This window comes from Ranitomeya imitator, chromosome 6 (genome assembly GCF_032444005.1).
Source record: "Ranitomeya imitator isolate aRanImi1 chromosome 6, aRanImi1.pri, whole genome shotgun sequence".
Taxonomy (NCBI): Eukaryota; Metazoa; Chordata; class Amphibia; order Anura; family Dendrobatidae; genus Ranitomeya; species Ranitomeya imitator.
This window is the reverse complement of record NC_091287.1, coordinates 247929960-247954034: the sequence shown is the minus strand read 5'-3', so window position 1 is coordinate 247954034 and position 24075 is coordinate 247929960. Positions and strand designations below refer to the sequence as shown.

The 24075-nt window shown below is 43.5% G+C and overlaps 2 protein-coding genes across 3 annotated transcripts in view; one reads left to right on the top strand and one right to left on the bottom strand.

Annotated features, from left to right (window-relative positions):
• The window catches only part of CTNNAL1 (catenin alpha like 1), a 412273-nt gene extending 400227 nt beyond the window's left edge, over positions 1 to 12046 (top strand). Inside the window, exons 17-19 of the mRNA XM_069730576.1 lie at positions 1074 to 1193; positions 9731 to 9814; positions 11042 to 12046. Of these exons, the coding sequence (XP_069586677.1) occupies positions 1074 to 1193; positions 9731 to 9814; positions 11042 to 11206 (369 nt within the window). The 3' untranslated portion in view covers positions 11207 to 12046. The remainder of the gene's footprint in view (positions 1 to 1073; positions 1194 to 9730; positions 9815 to 11041) is intronic.
• A 7687-nt stretch (positions 12047 to 19733) lies between these two features.
• The window catches only part of ABITRAM (actin binding transcription modulator), an 83482-nt gene continuing 79140 nt past the window's right edge, over positions 19734 to 24075 (bottom strand). Inside the window, exons 5-7 of one of the 2 annotated variants that reach the window (XM_069730573.1) lie at positions 22490 to 22566; positions 22166 to 22235; positions 19734 to 20131 (exon numbers count right to left, since the gene is read on the bottom strand). In XM_069730573.1, the coding sequence (XP_069586674.1) occupies positions 20000 to 20131; positions 22166 to 22235; positions 22490 to 22566 (279 nt within the window). In that variant the 3' untranslated portion in view covers positions 19734 to 19999. The remainder of the gene's footprint in view (positions 20132 to 22165; positions 22236 to 22489; positions 22567 to 24075) is intronic. The other variant, XM_069730574.1, reaches the window with a different exon arrangement.

Sequence of the window (24075 nt, the reverse complement as noted above, 5' to 3'; positions counted from 1 at the left end):
GTAGTGTGGTTATACATGGCACTTCTGTCATTCCCTGAACCATTACACTTGAATACGGCAATCTGTTTTGAATGCTACTCTTTTCATGTCAGCGAACATTGTAGTGAAAAACCTTCCCCACACAATGGAGTCGTTGACCCTTGTAGGATATTACCAGAATGTAGATACATTACACACAAATCCTGCAGATTCACTGTATTGACCCTACCAAAAATAATGTGTCCAGTGCAGTTCTTGCCCTCTAAGTCAGGCTATGTGCACACGTTGCGGATTCATGTGCGGATTTTTCTGCACAATTTTTGCAAAATCCGCAGGTAAAACGCACTGAGTTTTACCTGCGGATTTCCTGCGGTTTTACACCTGCGGATTCCTGTTGAGGAGCCGGTGTAAACCTCTGCGGAATCCGCACAAAGAATTGACCTGCTGCGGAAAATACAATGCAGCGTTTCCGAGCGTTATTTTCCGCAGCATGTGCACTGCGGATTTGATTTTCCATAGGTTTACATGGTACTGTACAATGCATGGAAAACCGCTGCAGATCCGCAGCCAAATCCGCAGTGTGTGCACATAGCCTAAGAGCAGTATTGCCCTCCTCTTCTCCCTAAATAGAATAGTATTCTGCTAGCATGGCCACTGATGAGCTGGTATTATTGCTCTGGAGAAATGAATCAAAGCTCTAGATCAACAAAGGGCAATAAAGAGCTAGGTCCTGAGTTGGAACTCCCTCACTGTGACTTATCAACCTAATAATGCACTGTGATCTGAACCCATGCAGAAAAATTTTAGAGCATTATTGCTCATGAAAATTGTTGTGATGTCTCACTGAATGTTTTGAACAACCTGAACTCCATTCTACACTTTGGTGTACATCCTCTCAACATTGGCTCTAATTGTATGTTTTAGGCACTTGAATACGGCAATCTGTTTTGAATGCTACTCTTGGGCACTTGGGAATGTTCAGAGCAGTGCAAATAAAAAAATGATTTCTAACCAATTATTGTTATAACTGTAGGGGTTGGGAGCCCATGTGCCTTGCCGTTATTTGTAAAATCCTATTTCCTACTCCCTGACAGCTTGAAGATGATGACAAACCTTTACTCTTGTTGGAGATTGAGAAGCTGGTTCCACTGAGTCAGCAGCTTCAGATAACATCAAGAACTACTGTCCAGGGCAAAACTGCCACCTTCACCAAGGTAGATGACATATTCTGTATTATGTGAGCGCTAAGAATCAATTATGTAGTAGATTACTTGTGATTACATAAACCTGAGTTGATTCCAAGCTGTAGGATCTCTCTTGGAGATGAGAGACCCAAGCCACAAGTACATAAAGCACCACTCAGGTGTGTTTTTTGTTGTTGTTGGAGTGGTGCTTCTAATTTAAGGTCCCTGACCCTAATCTTATAATTACCTGACGCCGTCTTCACCTTCAATCGTTGCCGCTCCTGGCGGTGTTCAGCAGCTTGTGACCTGCTGGATTGCTACAGAGTTTGCCCGAGCGAGCCAGAGGTCACTTTTCAATGCCAGTCCATGTGGTCACAAGATTACGTCACGGGACCAGAGCTTCACTGAAAAAAGTGAAGACTGCTGCAAGTGAGTATAATATTAGGGTCATGGACCTTAAATTAGACGCACCACTCCAGCACTGACAAAACAAGACGATGAAGTGGTGTTTTAACCCCTTAGCGACCGCCGATACGCCTTTTAACAGCGGCCGCTAAGGGTGCTTAAACCACAGCGCCGTTAATTAACGGCGCTGTGAAAAAAGTAAATAGCGCCCCCCAGAGTCGGATTTTCTCCGGGGTCTCGGCTGCCGGGGGTAGCCGAGACCCCAGGGAACATGATTCGGGGGGTTTTTAACCGACCCCGCATTTGCGATCGCCGGTAATTAACCGTTTACCGGCGATCGCAAAAAAAAACGCGATCTCTTTTTAATTTCTCTGTCCTCCGATGTGATCGCACATCAGAGGACAGAGAAATGGGGTCCCAGATAGCCCCCCGATACTCACCTATCTCCCCCGGTGCTCCTCGTGGCTCCCGGTGGGCGCCGCCATCTTCAAAATGGCGGGCGCATGCGCAATGCGCCCGCCGGCCGGCACCGGGAGAATCTTTGGGGTCTCGGCTGCCGGGGGTAGCCGAGACCCCAAAGAACATGATCGGGGTCGGTTTTACCGACCCCTGTTTTGCGATCGCCGGTAATTAACTGTTTACCGGCGACCGCAAAAAAAAAAGAAAAATCAAAGTGTAATTCTCTGTCCTCTGATGTGATCGCACATCAGAGGACAGAGAAATAGGGGGATTCGGGGACCCTATCATACTCACCGGTGTCCCTGGATCCTCCTGCTGCTCCTCCTGGCCGCCGGGGAAAAGAAAATGGCGGGCGCATGCGCAGTGCGCCCGCCATCTATCGCAATCTGCCGGCCGACAGGAGAAGAGCAGTTGGGGCTAAATTTAGGGTTAGGGTTGGGGCTAAATTTAGGGTTATGGTTGGGGCTAAATTCAGGGTTAGGGTTCTTTCACACTTATGTCGGTCGGGGGCCGTCGCAATGCGTCGGCCCGACATACAGACGCACGTTGTGAAAATTGTGCACAACGTGGGCAGCGGATGTAGTTTTTCAACGCATCCGCTGCCCAATCTATGTCCTGGGGAGGAGGGGGCGGAGTTACGGCCACGCATGCGCGGTCAGAAATGGCGGATGCGACGTACAAAAAAACGTTACATTGAACTTTTTTTGTGCTGACGGTCCGCCAAAACACTGATCCAGTGCACAACGGACGCGACGTGTGGCCATCTGTCACGATCCGTCGGCAATACAAGTCTATGGGCAAAAAACGCATCCTGCGGGCACATTTGCAGGATCCGTTTCTTGTCCAAAATGACGGATTGCGACGGATGCCAAACGACGCAAGTGTGAAAGTAGCCTTAGGGTTAGGGTTGGGGCTAAAGTTAGGGTTAGAGTTGGGATTAGGGTTAGGGTTTGGATTAGGGTTGGTATTAGGGTCAGGGTTGGCATTAGGATTACGCTTGGGATTAGGGTTAGGTTTGGGGTTAGGGTTGAGATTAGGATTAGGGGTGTGTTGGACTTAGGGTTTTGATTAGGGTTATGGTTAGGGTTGTTTTGGGGTAAGGGTTGTGATTATCGTTAGGGTTAGTGATTAGGATTATGAATCAGGTTGGGGTTAGGGTTGTGTTGGGGTTAGGGTTGGAGCTAGAATTGGGGGGTTTCCACTGTTTAGGTACATCAGGGGGTCTCCAAAACACGACAGCCAATTTTGCGCTCAAAAGGTCAAATGGTGCTCCCTCCCTTCTGAGCTCTGCCATGCGCCCAAACAGTGGTTTACCCCCACATATGGGGCATCAGCGTACTCAGGATAAATTGAACAACAACTGTAGTGGTCCAATTTCTCCTGTTACCCTTGTGAAAATAAAAACTTGGGGGCTACAATATCTTTTTTGTGGAAAAAAAAAAATTTTTATTTTCACGACTCTGCATTCTAGACTTCTGTGAAGCACTTGGGCATTCAAAGTTCTCACCACACATCTAGATAAGTTCCTTGGGGGGTCTAGTTTCCAAAATGGGGTCACTTGTGGGGGGTTACTACTGTTTAGGTACATCAGGGGCTCTGCAATCGCAACATAATGCCTGCAGACCATTCTATCAAAGTCTGCATTCCAAAACGGCGCTCCTTCCTTCCGAGCTCTGCCATGCGCCCAAACAGTGGTTTACCCCCACATATGGGGTACCAGCATACTCAGGACAAATTGGTCAACAACGTTTGGGGTCCAATTTCTCTTGTTACCCTTGTGAAAACAAAAACTTGGGGGCTAAAATATAATTTTTGTGGAAAAAAAAATATTTTTTATTTTCACGACTCACGCACTTGGGCATTCAAAGTTCTCACCACACATCTAGATAAGTTCCATGGGGGGTCTAGTTTCCAAAATGGGGTCACTTGTGGGGGATTTCTACTGTTTAGGCACATCAGGGGCTCTCCAAATGCGAGATGGCATCCGATCTCAATTCCAGACAATTCTACATTGAAAAAGTAAAACGGCACTCCTTCTCTTCCAAGCTCTGCGGTGCGCCCAAACAGTGGTTTACCCCCACATATTGGGTATCGACGTACTCAGGAGAGATCGCACAACAACTTTTGTGGTCTAATTTCTCCTGTTACCCTTGTGAAAATAAAAATTTGGGGGCAAAAAATCATTTTTGTAGAAAAAATGCGATTTTTTTTTTTTTTTTTTTCACGGCTCTACGTTATAAACGTCTGTGAAGCACATGGGGGTTCAAAGTGCTCACCACACATCTAGATAAGTTCCTTCAGGGGTCTAGTTTCCAAAATGGTGTCACTTGTGGGGGCTTTCTACTGTTTAGGCACATCAGGGGCTCTCCAAACGCGACATGGCGTCCGATCTCAATTCCAGCCAATTCTGTATTGAAAAAGTCAAACGGCGCTCCTTCACTTCCAAGTTCTGCGGTGCGCCCAAAAAGTGGTTTACCCCCACATATGGGGTATTGGCGTATTCAGGAGGAATTGCATAACAAAATTTATGGTTACATTTCTGTTTTTACACATGTGAAAATAAAAAAAATGGTTCTGAATTAAGATGTTTGCAAAAAAAAGTTAAATGTTCATTTTTTCCTTCCACATTGTTTCAGTTCCTGTGAAGCACGTAAAGGGTTAATAAACTTCTTGAATGTGGTTTTTAGAACCTTGAGGGGTGTAGTTTTTAGAATGGTGTCATACTTCGTTATTTTCTATCATATAGACCCCTCAAAATGACTTCAAATGTGATGTGGTCCCTAAAAAAAAAAAGGTGTTGTAAAAATGAGAAATTGCTGGTCAAATTTTAACCCTTATAACTCCCTAACAAAAAAAAGTTTTGTTTCCAAAATTGTGCTGATGTAAAGTAGACATGTGGGAAATGATATTTATTAACTATTTTTCGTGACATACCGTATATACTCGAGTATAAGCCGACCCGAGTATAAGCCGACCCCCCTAATTTTGCCACAAAAAACTGGGAAAACTTATTGAAAATTATCGAGTATAAGCCTAGGGTAGAAAATGCAGCAGCTACCGGTGAATTTCAAAAATAAAAATAGATGCTCCACACCGTTCATTATTGCCCCATAGATGCTCCATATACAACTGTGCTATATAGAATGCTCTATACCGTTCATTATGGCCCCATAGATGCTCCTTATAAAGCTGTGCCATATATATAATGCTCTGCACCTTTGATTATGGCCCCATAGATGCTCCTTATAATGCTGTGCCATATATAATGCTCTGCACCTTTGATTATGGCCCCATAGATGCCCCTTATAATGCTGTGCCATATATAATGCTCTGCACCTTTGATTATGGCCCCATAGATGCCCCTTATAATGCTGTGCCATATATAATGCTCTGCACCTTTGATTATGGCCCCATAGATGCTCCTTATAATGCTGTGCCATATATGCTCTGCACCTTTGATTATGGCCCCATAGGTGTTCCTTATAATGCTGTGCCATATATGCTCTGCACCTTTGATTATGGCCCCAAAGGTGCTCCTTAAAATTCTGTGCCATATATGCTCTGCACCTTTGATTATGGCCCCATAGATGCTCCTTATAATGCTGTGCCATATATGCTCTGCACCTTTGATTATGGCCCCATAGATGTTCCTTATAATGCTGTGCCATATATGCTCTGCACCTTTGATTATGGCCCCATAGGTGCTCCTTATAATGCTGTGCCATATATGCTCTGCACCTTTGATTATGGCCCCATAGATGCTCCTTATAATGCTGTGCCATATATGCTCTGCACCTTTGATTATGGCCCCATAGATGCTCCTTATAATGCTGTGCCATATATGCTCTGCACCTTTGATTATGGCCCCATAGGTGCTCCTTATAATGCTGTGCCATATATGCTCTGCACCTTTGATTATGGCCCCATAGGTGCTCCTTATAATGCTGTGCCATATATGCTCTGCACCTTTGATTATGGCCCCATAGGTGTTCCTTATAATGCTGTGCCATATAGAATGCGGCTGCAATAAAAAAAAAAATCACATACTCACCTCTCTTCTCAGGACGCCAGCGCTTTCAATAATTACCTGCTCCTCTGCGGCTCCGTCTCCAGCACTGACGCTCAGCAGAGGGGGCACACTGACTACGTCACCGCGTCCCTCTAACCTGAGCGTCACTGCTAGAGGACGCTGCAGACGGAGCCGCACCGGAGCGAGGAGCAGGTAATTATAGCGCTGCGCTCCCCTTACCTGCTGCGGCGCGGTCCCTGCAGTCCCTGGCTTCTCCGGCGCTGCAGCTTCTTCCTGTAATTGAGCGGTCACATGGCACCGATCATTTACAGCAATGAATATGCGGCTCCTCCCCTATGGGGGTGGAGCCGCCTATTCATTTCTGTAATGAGCGGTGCCATGTGACCGCTCAGTATAGGAAGAATCTGCAGCGCCGGGGAAGCCAGGGACTGCAGGGACCGCGCTGGGAGCAGGTAAGTATGATTACACAGCCCCCGCTCCCCCTCCCCTGCCGACACCCGGGTATATGACTCGAGTATAAGCCGAGAGGGGGACTTTCAGCCCAAAAAAGTGGGCTGAAAATCTCGGCTTATACTCGAGTATATACGGTATCTCTCTGATTTAAGGGCATAAAAATACAAAGTTTGAAAATTGCAAAATTTTAAAAATTTTCGCCATATTTCCGTTTTTTTCATAAATAATCGCAAGTAATATCGAAGAAATATTACCACTAACATGAAGTACAATATGTCACGAGAAAACAATCTCAGAATCAGCGGGATCCGTTGAAGCGTTCCAGAGTTATAACCTCATAAAGTGACAGTGGTCAGAATTGTAAAAATTGGCTCGGTCATTAAGTACCAAATTGGCTCTGTCACTAAGGGGTTAAAGGGAGCCTGTTAATGTCCCTAAAGGCTATTAATCTACAGGTTGTGTTACAATGCTGCAGGGACGCCTTACTGAAAGCGCACCTACTGTGAGAAAATTAACTTTTACTCCCAGGAACCACCAGCTTTCAGTCATAGAGGCGTCATCGCTCAGTCCATACTGAGCGGCAGCTGTAAGCACTTGACAGACTGCATTCTAGAGATGCACTGCCAATCACAGTACCAGGGCATATTTACAGCTGCTGTGAGCCATGACTGTAGCCACTCCGTGCATCATGCCTATGACTGAAAGTAAGGCAGCCACACTGCATAGTAATGCGATTAACCCTATATTTGCAGGTTAATAGCTTTTCGGGACATGACAGATTCATGAGCTAAGCCCACCAGCATCAGGGGCTTGTCTACAGCATTCTGTAATGCTGCAGATAAGCCCCCGATGTATCCTGACGATGTATCCTGAAAGATAAGAAAAAGAGGTTAGATTATACTCACCCAGGGGCGGTCCTGCTGCGGTCTGGTCTGATAGGCGGTACAGAATGCTGTAGATAAGCCCCTGATGCCTGTGGGTTTAGCTCACCTTCGATTTTGGGGGTGACAGGTTCCCTTTAACGGAAGTTTTTATTTTAACTGTCCATCAGGATTTCTGAATTATAATTCAATCACAGAGCAGATGTGATAAATTAAGATTGGTTATTTGGATACTTACTCTATTAAAGGGGTTGGCTGTAGTAGTTATAACATAGCACTGGACATGTGAACTCAGTAATGAAAATGCTATAGCTACCGATATCACTTGATAGCATAGCTCCCATGTGTCTCATGAGTATATATTAAAGGAAATCGATCAGCAGGATTTCACACTCCAAAAACTATAGGTCATGTAGAAATGAGAGATCAGTGTTTGAATTGATATGCAAATGATTATGGTAGATCTGAAGCCTCTGTCACTCCAGCTCTATTCGCTACCCAGTGCTGCCTCCTTCTCCTGCTGCTTGAAGTCACACAGCATAAGGGCTGTCAGCCAAGCAGGAGACAGCGCTGGACTGACAGAATCTTCAAATCTACCATAGTTCTTTGCATATTAGTTCAAAGGCCGATTCTTGGCAATGGAGGAACGGTATGGACACGTAAAGGAATTGCTGGACTTGTCTTTGAAAGAGCTACATGCTAAAAAGTTTGGAGAGAGGGGTGAAATCCTGCTGTTAAATTCCCTTGAACCCCTTAGTGACAGAGCCAATTTTGTACTTCATGACCAAGCCTGTTTTTACAATTCTGACCACTGTCACTTTGAGGTTATAGCTCTAGAACACTTCAACGGATCCCACTGATTCTAAGGTTTTTTTCGTGACATATTTTACTTCATGTTAGTGATAAATAAACGCAAGTTATATTGAAGAAAAGTTGACCAGCGATTTCTCATTTTTCCTGCAAAATTTACAAAACCATTTTTTTTAGGGACCACCTCACATTTGAAGTGAGTTTGGGGGGGGTCAATATAACAGAAAGTTCCCTAAAAGTGACACGATTCTAAAACCCGCACCTCTCAAGGTGCGCAAAACCACATTCAAGAAGTTTATTAACCCTTCAGATGCTGACGGAAACTAAAGCAATGTGGAAGGAGAAAATGAACATTTTACTTTTTTTTTTTTTTTTTTTACAAAAAATTTACTTTGGAACCAAACTTTTTTTATTTTCACAAGGGTATCGGGAGAAAGTGGACCACAAAATAGTTGTGCAATTTCTCCTCCATACCCAGATACCCCATATGTGGGGGGAAGCCACTGTTTTGGCGCATGACAGGGCTCAGAAGGGGAGGGATCACTGTTTGACTTTTTGAACACAAAATTGGCTGTAATCAATGGCGGGCGCCATGTTGCGTTTGGAGACCCCCCTGATGTACCTAAACAGTGGAAACCCGCCAATTCTAACCTTAACCCTAATGGAAAAAATACGTTTTTTTATTTTATTATTTTTACCTAACTAAGGGGGTGGTAAAGGGGGTTTGATTTATTTTTTATTTTGATCACTGTGATGGGGCACTTGGGGGCGCTATAACCTTATTTCTTAGCGCTGTTGAAAAGCCGCGTTCAGGAATAAGTACCCTTCACTGCTGCCGTTAAAAGGTGTATCGGCAGCCGTTAAGGGGTTAGCAATTGATTAGTCCCTTTTGGAAAAACAAAATCAAATACCTAACAAATTCCCTGAGCCAACTTGATGTGCCCACTCTTTTTCTATTTTGCATTGCATCATTCGTAGACCTTCTTTTTCTGGAGCGCAGTATGTGAAATCTCTGCTTGCAGTCTAACTGGGTGTTTCTACTCTGAGTGTGTGTGCTATTATCACTCCCTCCAAGACACTTCCAAACACAGCTCAGCAGCTCATGTAGCAGTCTATCAATCTTGGACGAAAAAGAACTATGATCTTCAGAGTCTGTAGGGTTGAGGAGAAAGCGCAGACATGCAAAAAAGACTGAAGAAACGCCCAGTTGAGCTGTTAGCAGAGATTTCACATAGTGCACAACAAATGTGAATATCTCTGAAATGGGGAGATGCAGTGCAAAATTGAAAAGAGAGGCAGAACAAAGGAAGAGCAGGGATTTTTAGAAGGTATTTAACTCCTGTATTTTAACAAGTGGCAGGTCCTTCAAGTTGTTTTTTTTTTGTTTAATAACATTGTGAAGCCCTTTAACATGTGTTCTTGGCGATCAACAAGAGAAATCTTCCATAGCTCCACCCAATAGTTACATGTACTGAAGTGCGGAATAGCAAAACTTTTTTTTTTAGTGACTATTTATTTTCATCCTGTAGGTTGACACGTGTATTCAGAAATCAAAGGCAGTCATGATGATACTATCTCAAGTTCTTCCAATTTGTTGCAAATTACAAAGAAAGGTGAGTAGTTGATGCAGATGCTGAAGTTGGAATGCATTTTATTTTCACAGATCTGTCTTTATCTTCCTCTCTGGCCTGAGTGATTGGTACAAATAAAAAACCAACCTGGGTAATGGACAAATCTAAAGTTCTTTTTATATTTGTGATGGATTGATAGGTCAGCAACATGGATATCACATTCTGAAGCTTAATGCATTCATACCAATAAGGCTGTTTTTTTGTGTGTTTTTTACCTATGACCATAAAGTCATTCATTAGGTTTGTATTTTTTTTGTTTTGTTTTTTTTACCCGTGACTATAAATGTAATTCTGTAGGCTTGTAGAATTCCAATATTTTTTTTTTATTTGCTCATCTTGCTTCTTCTGAGATTAGAACCTCCAGTTGTTTTATTTCTCTCTTGTTCATGTGCTCCCTAAATGCAGACTTCAAGGTGTACAGACTTCACGTACCAAAAAAACTCCATTGTGTGATTTATAAGTATGGATACATGCCACTTCACCATTGAAAAACCTCAAACCGTGCTGAGGCTGGCTGAAGGGGCAGAATTGCTATTTAGTTATGATTGCCACTAGCTTACTTTCTACCAAAGTGAGGCCTGAACTTTAGAGGTGTTAAATTCCACCGCTGCTCTCATGGTGGAAGAGCGAAATTTTGATCATCACGCACTTTGATCAACCCAGCGCTGCCACGTTAGTAAGCGCATACCGAATGGTAGACACACTATGATGCTATTACTGAACAGTAACATCATTAAAGAACACGACAACCCGGTTTAGTGTTATGGAAGACTGTTTGGTTTTTAAGAATGTAGCAAACATGGGGATCAATATATGGGTAGTCTACGGCAGGGGTGTCAAACTGCATTCCTTGAGGGCTGCAAACCATGCGTGTTTTCAAGATTTCCTTAGCATTGCACAAGGTGCTGGAATCATTCTGTGAAGGTGATTAAATTATCACCTGTGCAGTACAAGGAAATCATGAAAACCTGATCTGTTTGCAGCCCTTGAGGAATGCAGTTTGACACCCCTGGTCTACGGGACACGGTGCTGTTACCTTTCATTATTTTTTGATCCGACAAAGACTCTGCCAAAAAGCAGCTCAATTCGTTGATATTAGTTTCTTCTTTTCAGTTTCCACTCTCTATTATGGGTCTATAGAATAATAAAATCTGCTCTATGTCACTAGGTTTATTTTTCTTTGAAAAAAAGTATTATCTTACTTTGCAGTGTAAAGTGGGTAATGGATGCTACCGACCTCCAGGATCCTGGAAAGAAAACAAGATCCAGAATGTTTCAAATGAAGATGGTCTAGAAGGAAAAACCGTAGAAGCCTTTGGAGTAAAGTCTTTGGAACACCATGTAGCTAACCTGACATTTTTAGAAAGTAAATAGAAATGTAAAGCTCCTGGAAGAAGGAGAGGATGTCAATTATTAAGCTCCACATGTTTATTTTTGTGTTTTGCTCCACATTGTACTGGTACCATTTTTACTTCTTACACATTTGCTCTGTCGGGTTAAAAACTTCACTAAATGTGTGTATTTTTTCCTCTCACCAATCACACTGTTATAAATGGTTATTAAAAGCTCTGTTGTGAATGTCTTAATGGAAACCTAAACCCAAAGATGCTGCTATGGTTTGTATACGTGTAATATCCAGAAATCCTGATTTCTCTTTGCTATGTTACAAATTTGCTGTCAACCTTGCATCATCCTTGCTGGTTTGCTTTTTTTTCGGTTGTATTGTGTTTACCTGTATCAGGGCAATGTTTTGTGGTCTGAAGCACTGATCAGCTACTGTCTTCATGTTCACAACCGAGAATAAACCGCACACCACATCCTCATGTAAAACCACCACCACTGTCCCTGCACCGTTTGAACTGTAAATTTGCTGCTGAGCTCTTTAAATTTATTGGAGATTTTCTCATAAAGAACTATTTTCTGATCTAGTTTTGACTTCATTATGTTTTTGGATTTGAAGTTGGTCCTGTAGTTAGCTGCTGCAGATGGCAACTCGGTGGGACATGCTGACGGTTTCCCAGGGTTTGTTGTCACTCATTTATAAAGCTCATCCCTTTTAAATCCTTGGGTTTAAAACGTATGTTAAATAAAATATCTTTTCTCAGAATGTATACCATATTTAAGTTTCATGAAAATGTAGTTTTTTTACATTAACATTTAGAATGTAAAATTCTATTTTTAAAATAAAATTCTAATGAATCGTGTGTGATTTGATATATATATACCGGTGTGTGTGTGTGTGTGTATATATATATATATATATATATATATATATATAGCATGTGCCAATCTAGAACAATATGTCGCAAATACTTCCTCACTACTAATTTTTCATGTTTGCTATAGTAAATGAGACTTGTTCTATTTGCCACATTATTTGTAATGAAAATTGTGTCCTTTTAATCATTAAATCCATCTTTCTACCAAAGTCAAGCCTGCCCTGGATTGTGGGATCCCACAACTTTCCATTCCAGATAACCAAGCACTGCCGCTTATTTTGTTAATGAACAGTAACCGCTCTGTTACTGTTCGGTATTTGTTTAGTAAGTAAGCAAGCATTGCTGGGTTATTGTTATGGAAGATCGGTAAATGGATAATTTAATGGACACAGTTGTTTTGCCTTTCTGTTTTTTTGATCTAACAAAAACACTGCAAAAAGCAGCCCCTCAAATCTTTGGTAGTTTACACAAATATTGCCATCAGTTATTGCTTTACAGTTGTAATTTTTAAGATTGCAATTTCCAAAAGTCTTATTTAAGTATTCCCAACCACATATTTCTTGTCAAGAACAAAAACGGATTTAATGATTCCTAATTCCTAGTAAGTCTATAAAGTTTCCTCTGTTTCCCATTTAGCGCTAAAAACAGGACAAGATCATATAATGCAGCAGCAAAAAAAAGCATATCATTGGAAAAGATGCTTCTTCCCTTTAGTACTAAAAATAGGGTGAGGTCCTACTAACGGATTAAGAACCTGTGGTCAAAGAGTCTGTTCAGCACACGACCATCTGGTGCCTGCTTACATGTCCATGACAGCAGGGGAGGAGTGACACAGAGGCCGTCGCTGGGATGGTATATTTTTGGATTTCTGTGTGGTCATCACTGGAATACTCCCGTCTAGGCAAAATCGAGCTCTCCTACTCCTTTTTACATGCCACAAGTAGGTGGTGGTGACAACCATCTGTAATGGGTCTCTTAGTTGTAGAAGTTTTACTCACATTCAACGAATTATTTAGGCATAGGTTTCAATAAGGCTACGTTCACATTAGCGTTGCGCGCCGGCGACGCAACGCGCGACGCACCAAAAACGTGCGCAAAAACACTGCGTTTTGCGACGCGTGCGTCGTTTTTTGACGAAAATCGGACGCACGAAAAATGCAACTTGTTGCATTTTCTTGCGTCCGACGCTAGCGTCGGAAACGACGCACGTGTCGAAAAACGCTAACAAAAAAACGCACGCGTCCCCTATGTTAAACATAGGGGCGCGTCGCCGCTGCGTCGCCGACGCAACAGCGACGCACATTAGCGTAACGCTAATGTGAACGTAGCCTAACTTATCCACATGATAGGTCAGCAATAGCAGATTAGTACCCCCACCAGTTAATTTATTTTAATTTTCTGGCAGTGAGAAACACTTCGAATGGATATGTACTAAGCAGCTTCGTTCAAAAGAAGGACAGTAGCTGCTGCTGGGAACCACACCACCGCTCCTGTTAATACAAGCTGTACTGCAGTGGTTGGCTGTGGTCACCCAGCCACTGTTGGAGCAAATATCAGCTGAGCGGTGGAGGGTGCCAAACCCATATCAATCTGTTAATAATTATGACTGGACAAACCATTGAATGGCTTCCATGATCTGTTCCTTTCTGGCACAAACGAGATCATCCTTTATCCCCCCACATGAATAATGTCCCCTCTGATGTTTCCCACAGTGTGGTTTGCTGAAAGGAGAGGAGGGGAGACAATAGAATGAATATCCAAGTCCATGTTCTGGAATAGGATTAATCAAGGTGGGGGGAATGAATGAATCTTAACCAGTGGTGGGGAAAAATACAATAGACCAGTGACCTCATTTCCCCCACACACCTGAAACTGCCCTCTTGGACTGGACTTAAATATTCGAGACAGACATGTTTGCTCTCTCTTATTCAACCAGCAGCATGACCAGCACACTGGTCTAAGTATCTTCCACCGTAATTCCTTACTTAGTAGGCATAGGGACAGTTAGTTACTAATGTTAAATGGGAGGGCTGCTATTGGATGTGTGTGATTAGGCAATGTGGGTGGAAGATAATTGAATGTGGTATTGGTTTGCTGTTTTTACAATATTATAGTTGCCAGCTTAGATATAAATACATGTAATAAATATCCTTTATTGACACGCTGCTTTGTCTGTTACCCTAATGTTTTCTGTTCCTTATACTTTATAGTATCACTAAGTTGTATATTAATTACTAAGGCAAGTTTGATGTTAACAGTCAATATCGGACCTCAATAGAAATGTAGAAAGTGTCCCTCTAATGTTTGGTGGGAAAATTCTCACCCCTATTACACAATCGTTACATGGAAATGCAGCTAGCAATTTCAATGTAAAAAAAAAAACACTGATTGTATTGCAGATCTTGGCACAGAAAAGGGTGTATATCAGATAAACTGCATTTATATTGCAACAATTGCAATTTAATACCTAGGAGCCCATAACTGCAACTGATTAGTTCCAATATTTGAGTACAGTTACATCTTCCAAAAATAGCAATAGCTATAAGAGTTTAATTTCAGTGTAAGTTGGTAAAGCAATAACCTACTGTATCTTCATCTGCAAGTAGAAGGTGCTATGGTAGAGTCGTTTTTATGATGGCCTTCTTCCTCAGTGGATTCAAGACAGCTAAAATATTTGGTGCTCTACTCATCCAACCTATGTGGACTATAAGGGGTGAGCTGGATGGGGGGGAGTGAAGAGGAGCAACATGCCCCCCTGGGCTGGTACCCTAGTTGCATCTTAGGGCCACATATCACTTTAGCAGACACACAGTGCCTTTACCTGCTCTTCCACCATAGCCGCATTATGCTGATTGGTGCAGCAGAAATCACAAGAGTCTGCTCCTTCATCAATCAGAGAGGAGGAAGCATATGACAGTCACTAGAGCCTCCACCAGAGAGGAGGAAGCAGACAACGCTACCAACAGCATGTGGAAGGACCTTCATAAAGAAGTGTGAGTAGCTACATACATTCATGGAAGCTTATAAAGGTAGCAGGTCGCTTAGGCTACTTTCACACTAGCGTCGGGCCGAGGTTACCGACGCTAGCGTTGTTTGCGCCGCACAACGGGTGCAGCGGATGCAGATTTTCATCGCATCTGCTGCCCCATTGTGAGGTGGGGGAAGAGTTCCGGCCGCGCATGCGCGGTCGGAAAAAGCGGTCCGTCGGCAGCAAAAAACGTTACATGTAGTGTTTTTTGCTCCCGGCGGTCCGCCACAACACGGCACAACTGTCGCACGACGGTTGCGACGTGTGGCAATGCAACTTTGCAGGATGTGTTTTTTCCCATAAACAACGCATTGCGACGTATTGCAAAAAACGCTAGTGTGAAAGTAGCTTTATTAGATGTTTAGGAGAGGGTAAACCTCAGCTGTAAGGGAGCAGGTGGGGCACATATCCTGGGGCAAGCAAATATAGAATGAGACATACTGAACATTGTTCTTCTATGTGATTAAATGCAGTCTCCAGTAACTACTGCAGTGCATTATTCCCTTATCCTACCTTCTTTCAAGGTTCACTCTGTCCGTATCTGCTCTCCCTCTAATCTCCAAATGGCTGTCATATACCGACCACCGGGCTCAGCCACTGCCTTCATCGACCAATTCTCCACCTCGCTTCTTCACTTTCTCTCTGCTGACATCCCCACCGTCATCATGGGTGACTTTAATATCCCTACTGACACCCGCCAACCAGCAGCCTCCAAGCGCCTGGCCCTTACTTTATCCTTTGGACTCACTCAGTGGTCCTCCACAGCCACACGGACATACACTAGACCTCATCTTCACCCGCCTGTTCCTTATCTAATCTCACAACAACTCGCTTCCACCTATCTGACCACCATTTACTCACCTTCTCCATGTCCAACCATTACCACATCCTCAAAGAAACCTCGCACACCTAGACATTCACAGACTCTCTTCTACCCCTGTCCTCCATATCTTCACTCCACGACACGGACATTGCCACCGCTTTCTATGACACCACCCTGACATCAGCCATAGACTCAGTCACCCCTCTCACGCATGGCAAAGTGTGACAAATCAATAGGCAACCCTGGCATAACAATCTCACCAAAAAACTTCGACAAGCATCCAGGGTCACGGAGCAGTGTTGGAAGAAAACACACCTGCCAGACGACTTCACTGCTTTCAAACAAGCTACACTTGCCTTCAAATTAGCCCTCACCTCAGATAAACAGGATGTATTTCACAAACCTTGTATCTTCATTATCCTACAACCCAAACAACTGTTCAGCACATTTAACTCTCTCCTCCGCCCACCACTGTCACCTCCAACTCCCCTCATCTCTTCCGAGGATTTTGCTACCTACTTCAAAAACAAGATCTACCAAACAAGGCAAACCTTTACTGTTCCACCACCCCAACGACTCCATATACCAGACCTCTGCCCTTCCCTAATAACCTCCCTCTCCAACATCACTGAAGGAGAGCTCACCTCCTTTCCAAATCACACCTCACCACCTGTGCACTTGACCCCATCCCTTCCCACCTGCTCCCCAACCTCACTAACACGCTTATTCCAGCCCTAACCCATCGCTATCTTCTGGTACCTTCCTCTCTGCTTTCAAACATGCCACCATCACACCCATCCTCAAAAAAAAAAAAAAAAAAAAACTAACCTTGACCCAACTGCTATGCCCAGCTATCGCCCCATGTCACTGCTCCAGTTTGCTTCAAAACTCTTTGAGCAGCATGTTCATGCTCAACTCTCCTGCCACCTCTCATCTAACTCTCTCCTTGACAACCTCCAATCTGGCTTCCGCCCCCACCACTCCACTGAAACTGCCCTGACAAAAATTACTAATGACTTACAGCCAAAGCTAACAGACAGTTCTCCATCCTCCTCCTTCCCTGTCCTCTGACTTCGACACAGTCAACCACTGCCTACTGCTACAGATTCTTCCCTTGGCATCAAAGACCTTGCCCTGTCCTGGATTGCCTCATACCTTTCCGACTGCACATTTAGGCTATATTCACACTTTGCGGATTTTGCTGCGGATTTTGCTGCGGATCCGCAGCGGATTTGACCGCTGCGGATCCGCAGCAGTTTCCCATGAGTTTACATTTCAATGTAAACCTATGGGAAACAAAAAACGCTGTGCACATGCTGCAGAAAAATCCGCGCGGAAACGCTGCGGATTACATTCCGCAGCATGTCACTTCTTTTCTGTGGATTTTCACCTGCTCCAATAGAAAACTGCAGATGAAAATCCGCAGAAGAAAACGCAGTAAAAACCGCGATAAATCCGCAGTAAAAACCGCGATGGGTTTTCACTGCGGATTTTGCAATTCTGCTGCGGAAAAATCCGCAGTGGAATCTGCAGAGTGTGAACATAGCCTTAACGTTTCCCACTCCCACACCACTTCCTCATCCCACCCTCTCCCTGTTGGGAGTCCCTCAAGGCTCTGTCCTAGGGCCCCTACTTTTTTCCATCTATACCCTTGGCCTAGGACAACTCAAAGTCCCATGGCTTCCAGTACCACCTGTATGCAAACACTCAGATCTACCTCTCTTACCCAGATGTCACCTCTCTGCTGTCCAGAACCCCAGAGTGTCTGTCAGCCATATCCTCCTTCTTCAACGCTCGCTTCCGAAAGCTCAATGTAGACAAAACTGAACTCATCATCTTTCCCCTATCTCACGTATCCCCCCTACCTGATCTATCTATTATGGTAAACGGCATCACGCTCTCTCCAGCTCCTGAAATCCGCTGCCTCGGGGTAATTCTCAATTCTGCCCTGTCCTTCAAACCTCACGTCTAAACTCTTGCCACCTCCTGTCGCCTACAACTGAAAAAATATTGCCAGAATCTGTCCCTTCCTCAGCCCACAATCTACCAAAACTCTTGTGCATGCCCTCATCATCTCCCGCCTTGATTACTGCAACACCCTCCTCTGTGGCCTCCCCGCGAACTCTCTTGCAGCGGTCAAGTCTGTCCTTAACTCTGCTGTCCGGCTAATCCGCCTCTCTCCTCACTACTCCCCCTTAAAATCCCTCCACTGGCTCCCAATTCCCCAACGAATCCAGTTCAAACTACTAAAGGTAACGTCACACTCAGCAACTTTGCAAAGAGAACGACGACAATCCGTGACGTTGCAGCGTCCTGGATAGCGATCTCGTTGTGTTTGACATGCAGCAGCGATCTGGATCCCGCTGTGATATCGCTGGTCGGAGCTAGAAGTCCAGAACTTTATTTCGTCGCCAGGTCAGCGTGTATCGTCATGTTTGACATCAAAAGCAACGATGCCAGCAACGAGCATAGGGCCCCTAGATGTGTGTCGGATCGGTACACTCCGGATGTTTGACATGGAGCTAACAACCAGCGAGAACGAGAAGTGAGTCGCCGTTACGTCACTGGATCGCTCCTGCATCGTTCTGGAGTTGCTGTGTTTGACGTCTCTACAGCGACGCTCCATCGATCTAGTTCAGGTCGGCTCGTTGTCTATCGCTGCAGCGTCGCTGAGTGTGACGGTACCTTTACACTGATATACAAAGCCATCCACAACCTGTCCCCTCCCTATATCTCTGAACTAATCTCCCAATATCTTCCCTCACATAATCTCCGATCCTCCCAAAACCTCCTACTCTCCTCCACACTTATTCGTTCCTCACAACCGCCTCCAAGATTTCTCCCGAATATCCCCCACCCTCTGGAATTCCACACCTCAACACGTCCATTATCCACCACCCTCGAATCCTTCAGACGGAACCTGAAAACCCATCTCTTCAGGAAAGTCTACAGCCTGCAATAACCATTCTGCCACCTCACCACCACCCGAGCTGCCGCACCCCCGACCTTCTGTCTCTTCCCCATTATCCCATAGAATGTAAGTCCGCAAGGACAGGGTCTTCTCCCCTCTGTTCCAGTCTGTCATTGTAAATTGTTTACTGTAAACGATATCTATAACTCTGTACATAACCCCTTCCTCATGTACAGCACCATGGAATTAATGGTGCTATATAAATAAATAATAATAATTACTGCCTTCCTGGGCATTCACAATGCACCATTGAAGCCATGATGCTTACAACCAGCTTCACTATATCTGAACTCTGCTTGTTCTTCTGTTACTGCCATGTGGAAAGGCAGCCTAGTACATCCGATCTTACTGGATTCAACACACAAATAACACTGAAGTTTCTTTGGCAATTGTTATTTCTGTATCTCAGTCTTCCACTATGTCGTGTCATAGACTAGCGGGGTCACAAGTTGCATTTGTTGTGTGTAACACATTACTGTATGGCTGCTAAGACAACAGATTCAAGTTGGATTTTATGAAACAACTTCTTAGCACCTGCACCTCGGATGCACACTACACATGCTGAATGGTATGCAAGACCTTAGACCAAGGATGGGGGTCAGTGCTTTGTGTTTGCCAGCCAGCCACTGTGGACTACAAAAGCAAGTCAACTATATGGCTATGAACAGGTGCACCATTCTTAAAGTTACCTCAAAACTAAGAGCAGAGATATGGCACTACTGCTCACCTCTGCTTATGAACATATGACAGTCTTAATTAAGCAGTTATAACCAGTCTCATAATGCATAGTGTGGTAAATTAAGACAATTTATATTTGATGTGAACTCGTTTTCATAACGCTTGAAAGAAAATTCATGAGCTGAAATAAAACATGAACTGTATTGGCTGTCCCATTGTCTCCAACTGTACAATGCTATTAAGAATTTCTTAAACGAACCACAAATAAAAGTATGAAAAAAACCAAGCAACACATGAAAGTTTTGCTGCCCAATGTAATTTACAGTCAGTAGTGCAGAATGGGAATTGGTCTCTACATCCTCAGATGAGGCCAGCACCTCTGGCCTGTATGGTCCTTACATGTAGAGGAAGGTTTCTAATGGCTGCACAAACTTGGTTTTAAATCCAGCTAGGAACCTGGAACACATGTCCGCTTTAAAATGACGGCTTCATACTGCTTTTCAGAAAGAAGTCCCTCTGTCACAGTTTTGCTCTCTTCAAATTTTGGTAGCACAACTGCAATGTAACCTTCTGTCAATGGCTGAATTGGAGAGAAGAAAAAAAACAACAAATAATTGGCTCAAGAAGTCTATGGTCTGCTCCTTGTCCTCATCTCAGTATCGGTGTCAGGTTTGTTATACTAGCAAGCCAAGCTATAGCCACTGTGCCCCCAGCGGTGTTACACAGATCCATTATTGAGCACAGCAAAAAAAAAAAACATCTCCTATCTTACAAATAAATATGAAATTCTACAATTAAGGCTATTTTCATATTCGACCCACCTACCATAATACTAGCTATCCTGGTTAATTTTTGAATGGATAACACTGGATAATATTCTCTTTATTCCAATATTTTTTTGCTGATTTCACTACTAGAATAGAAGGCCTTAATTAAGATTCTGAGTAAGCTGTTTTGTTGGGACATACATTATATACACTGCTCAAAAAACTAAAGGGAACACTAAAATACCACATCCTTTGATATCAGGGAATTAAATATTACAGTTGCAAATCTTTATTCATTACATAGTGGAATGTGTTAAGAACAATAAAACAAAAATGATCAATATAAATCAAAATTAATATCCCCTGGGGGTCTGGATTTGAAATGATACTCAAAATCAAAGTGGAAAATCAAACTACAGGCTGACCCAACTTCAGTGGCAACACTTCAAGACAAGGAAATGATGTTCAGGTAGAGGTGTGCATGTACGTGCCTGTATAACCTCCCTACAACACCTGGGCATGCTCTTGAATAGGCAGCGGATGTTCTGAGGAACCTCCTCCCAGACCTGGATTAAAGGATCAGTCAACTCCTGGACAGTCTGTGGTGCAACATAGCGGTGGTTGACAGAAAGAGACATGATGTCCCAGATATGCTCTTTTGGATTCAGGTCTGGAGAACAGGCAGGCAAGTCTATAGTATCAATGCTTTCACCATGCAGGAACTGCTGACACACTTCAGCCACATGAGGTCTAGCATTGTTATGTATCAGAAGGAACTCGGAGCCCACTGCAGCTGCATATGGACTCAAAATGGATCTGAGGATCTCATCCCAGCACCTAATGGCAGGGTACCTAGCTTTTACATGGAGGGCTCTGCAGCCCTCCAAAGAAATGCTACCCCACACCATTACTGACCCACTGCCAAACCGGTCATGCTGCAGGATGTTGCAGGCAGCAGAGCGTTCTCCACAGCTTCTCCAGACTGTCACATGTGCTCAGTATGAACCTGCTCTCATCCATGAAGAGTACATGGAACCAATGTCGAATCAGCCAATCTTGGTATTCTCTGGAAAATGCCAATCGCCCTGCACGATGTTGGGCTGTAAGCACAACACCCATTTGGGGATGTCAGGCCCTCAGAGTCGGTTTCTGACAGTTTGAGCAGACACAAGGATGTTAGTGGCCTGTTGGCGGTCATTGTGCAGGGCTCTGGAACTGCTCCTCCTTGCACAAATTAGGAGGTAGCGGTCCTGCTGCTAGGTTGTTGTCCTCCTTCAGCCCCCTCCACCTCTCCAGGTGTACTGTTTCATCTCCTGGCATCTGCTCCATTCTCTGGATATTGTGCTTACAGACACAGCTACCCTGCTTGCCATAGTTTGCATTGATGATGCCATCCTGGATGAGCTGCACTACCTGAGCTACTTCTCTGGATTGTAGACACTGCCTCATGCTACTGTACTTCTGTGAGGGAGAGCAAGGACAAAATACACATGTGAACAATAACCGCAAAAAAGGATGAAACAATGCCTATTATTTCTACCTGTTGTCTGTTCCATTTGCACAACAGTAGGAGAAACTGATTCACAATCCGCATTGCTTCACAACTGGACAGGTTGATTTCACAAAAGTGTGATTGACTTGGAGTTAAACACCACAATGTACCACCTTTATTTTTTGAGCAGTGCACACAGATGTGATTACAACCACTAATTTATTAACGTTACTGAACCTATAGGAACACTATGTATACACCCGTCTGTTTTGCACACTAATCTATTTGTTTAGCAAGGTTCAACAGGTCACCTTATACTATGAGACATCAACGTTTTCAGCAATGTGCTAGTTACCTTTTCTTTCAGCAATTCAGGATTGTGAAGAATATTTTCATTTACTTCCAGTAATCGACCTCTAATGCAACTAAGAGAACAGAACAAAGTAAAAAAGATAATCTAGAGATTTGAAAGCCAAATATACAATGCCATCTAAAAATCCTCCCCCTCTTATAATACAATTCTTCCATACATTTTATAGGAAATCAGTTTCTATGTCAACTACTTAGTCACTGCCTATTATACTTCAAAGGAAAGTAATTTCCTAATAATGAAAAGAATCTCTTGGGCCAACATATTAAATTTTTCTTAAGTAGTTTACTGTAATGGAAAAATGTGCACCTGTAAATGGTATATTCATCACCGTCACAGCAGGTTATCCTACACAAAGGTGCAAACTCTGTTAAGAACTGAGCCCCCTGGATACAAAAAGAAGAAAACAAAATGTGTATTAAAAGCAATATATTTAGTTTGTTGCATCTTTATTATGAATACTGCATAAAGTCAGTAATCCCATTCACGTGTTCCTAGGGTGCCATATTTTTAAGCCAAAATGAGAAGCAAAAAGGTCATACAAGAAGTTGTTTTTGTTCTCTTCCTTTCAAGTAACAATGGTTTTGATAAAATATGCACAGACATACAGAACAAAAGAACTGCAGTGTGCAAACAACCGCTGAGCCCGATAACACCAAGCTGTAATAGAGGGGCTTACGTGCAACACCAATAACAGCAGTGTGGTTATCATTAGGGTTAGAGGTAAAGCTATCCAACAATGTGGACTTGTTTGTAGGTCTGCCCAATTTTTGTATAATCTCCTGGAGGTACAGCATGTATAGTACAGAAAGCCACGTGTCATGTACATCTCAGACTTTTAAAGGGCTGTAATGCATGTGTATAAAATACTTCTAATAGTCAAATGTTATCTAGTATAGGCTACAGAGAGAAGTGCTATCCTATACAAGTGGAGAGATCTATGGATGAGTCTACGTTTTTTGTCAAAAGACCACACTCCCCTGGTTGAAGGTTTCTTTTTCTCATTGCAGCATTTATACTAAATAATTCTATAATAATAATGTTGGAATAAAGCACAAAGGTATACTTTAAAACACCTGCCATTTACATCCATCCAATATTGTAATTGCTCTTATGAGACCCATCGGCTAAGTGCACGCAGTGTGTTTTTGATACGTTTTTGCGGCATTTGTACTGCGCAGAAATGGGCCAAAATTGTTATGGAATCCTTTGAAAGCTAATTGAATGACAACCCTGAAGTGTTGTGCACATGATCAGTAACTTTCCTTAAGTATTTGCAGTGCGTTTTTTTTCTGCAGCATGTCAATTCTTTGTGCGTTTCTGCAGTATTTTTCACCCACTGACTTCAGTTGAGTCAGTTAAATCCGCAGCAAAAATGCAGGTATAAAAATGTTTGCGAATTTGCTGAGTTTTAGTTTTGCGTTTTACTGGCATCCTATGGTGTTTCCCACGCTGTCATGTGTGACAGCGTGGGAAACACCGATGCAGTGGTTCTTATCGGCTGTAAGGCAACCGCCGGTAAGACCGATGGTCAGAGTGCTGTGAGGCCATGTTGTCAAATGTCAGCGTGACCCGGCAGCTGTGACCTGCGGTAATGCCAGTACTGTCGGTTGGAGAGCTGCGGGGTAACGCTGTCAGATATCAGCGTGACCTACAGCGGTGACCTGCAGTAAAAAGCTTACTGCAGGTCAGCAGGCATGGGCTGATGAGACTACTGCTCCCATCGGGCTACGTTTGCTGTCACTGATAACAGTGACAGCAGAAGTTGCTGATGGGAGAAGTAGTTTCATCTGCCGACGCCTGTGCCCACAGTTGAAAAAAAAAAAGGAAAATAATTACATACACATTCCAATAAAGCCTCATTATACTCACCTAACACCAAATCCCTGATGCCC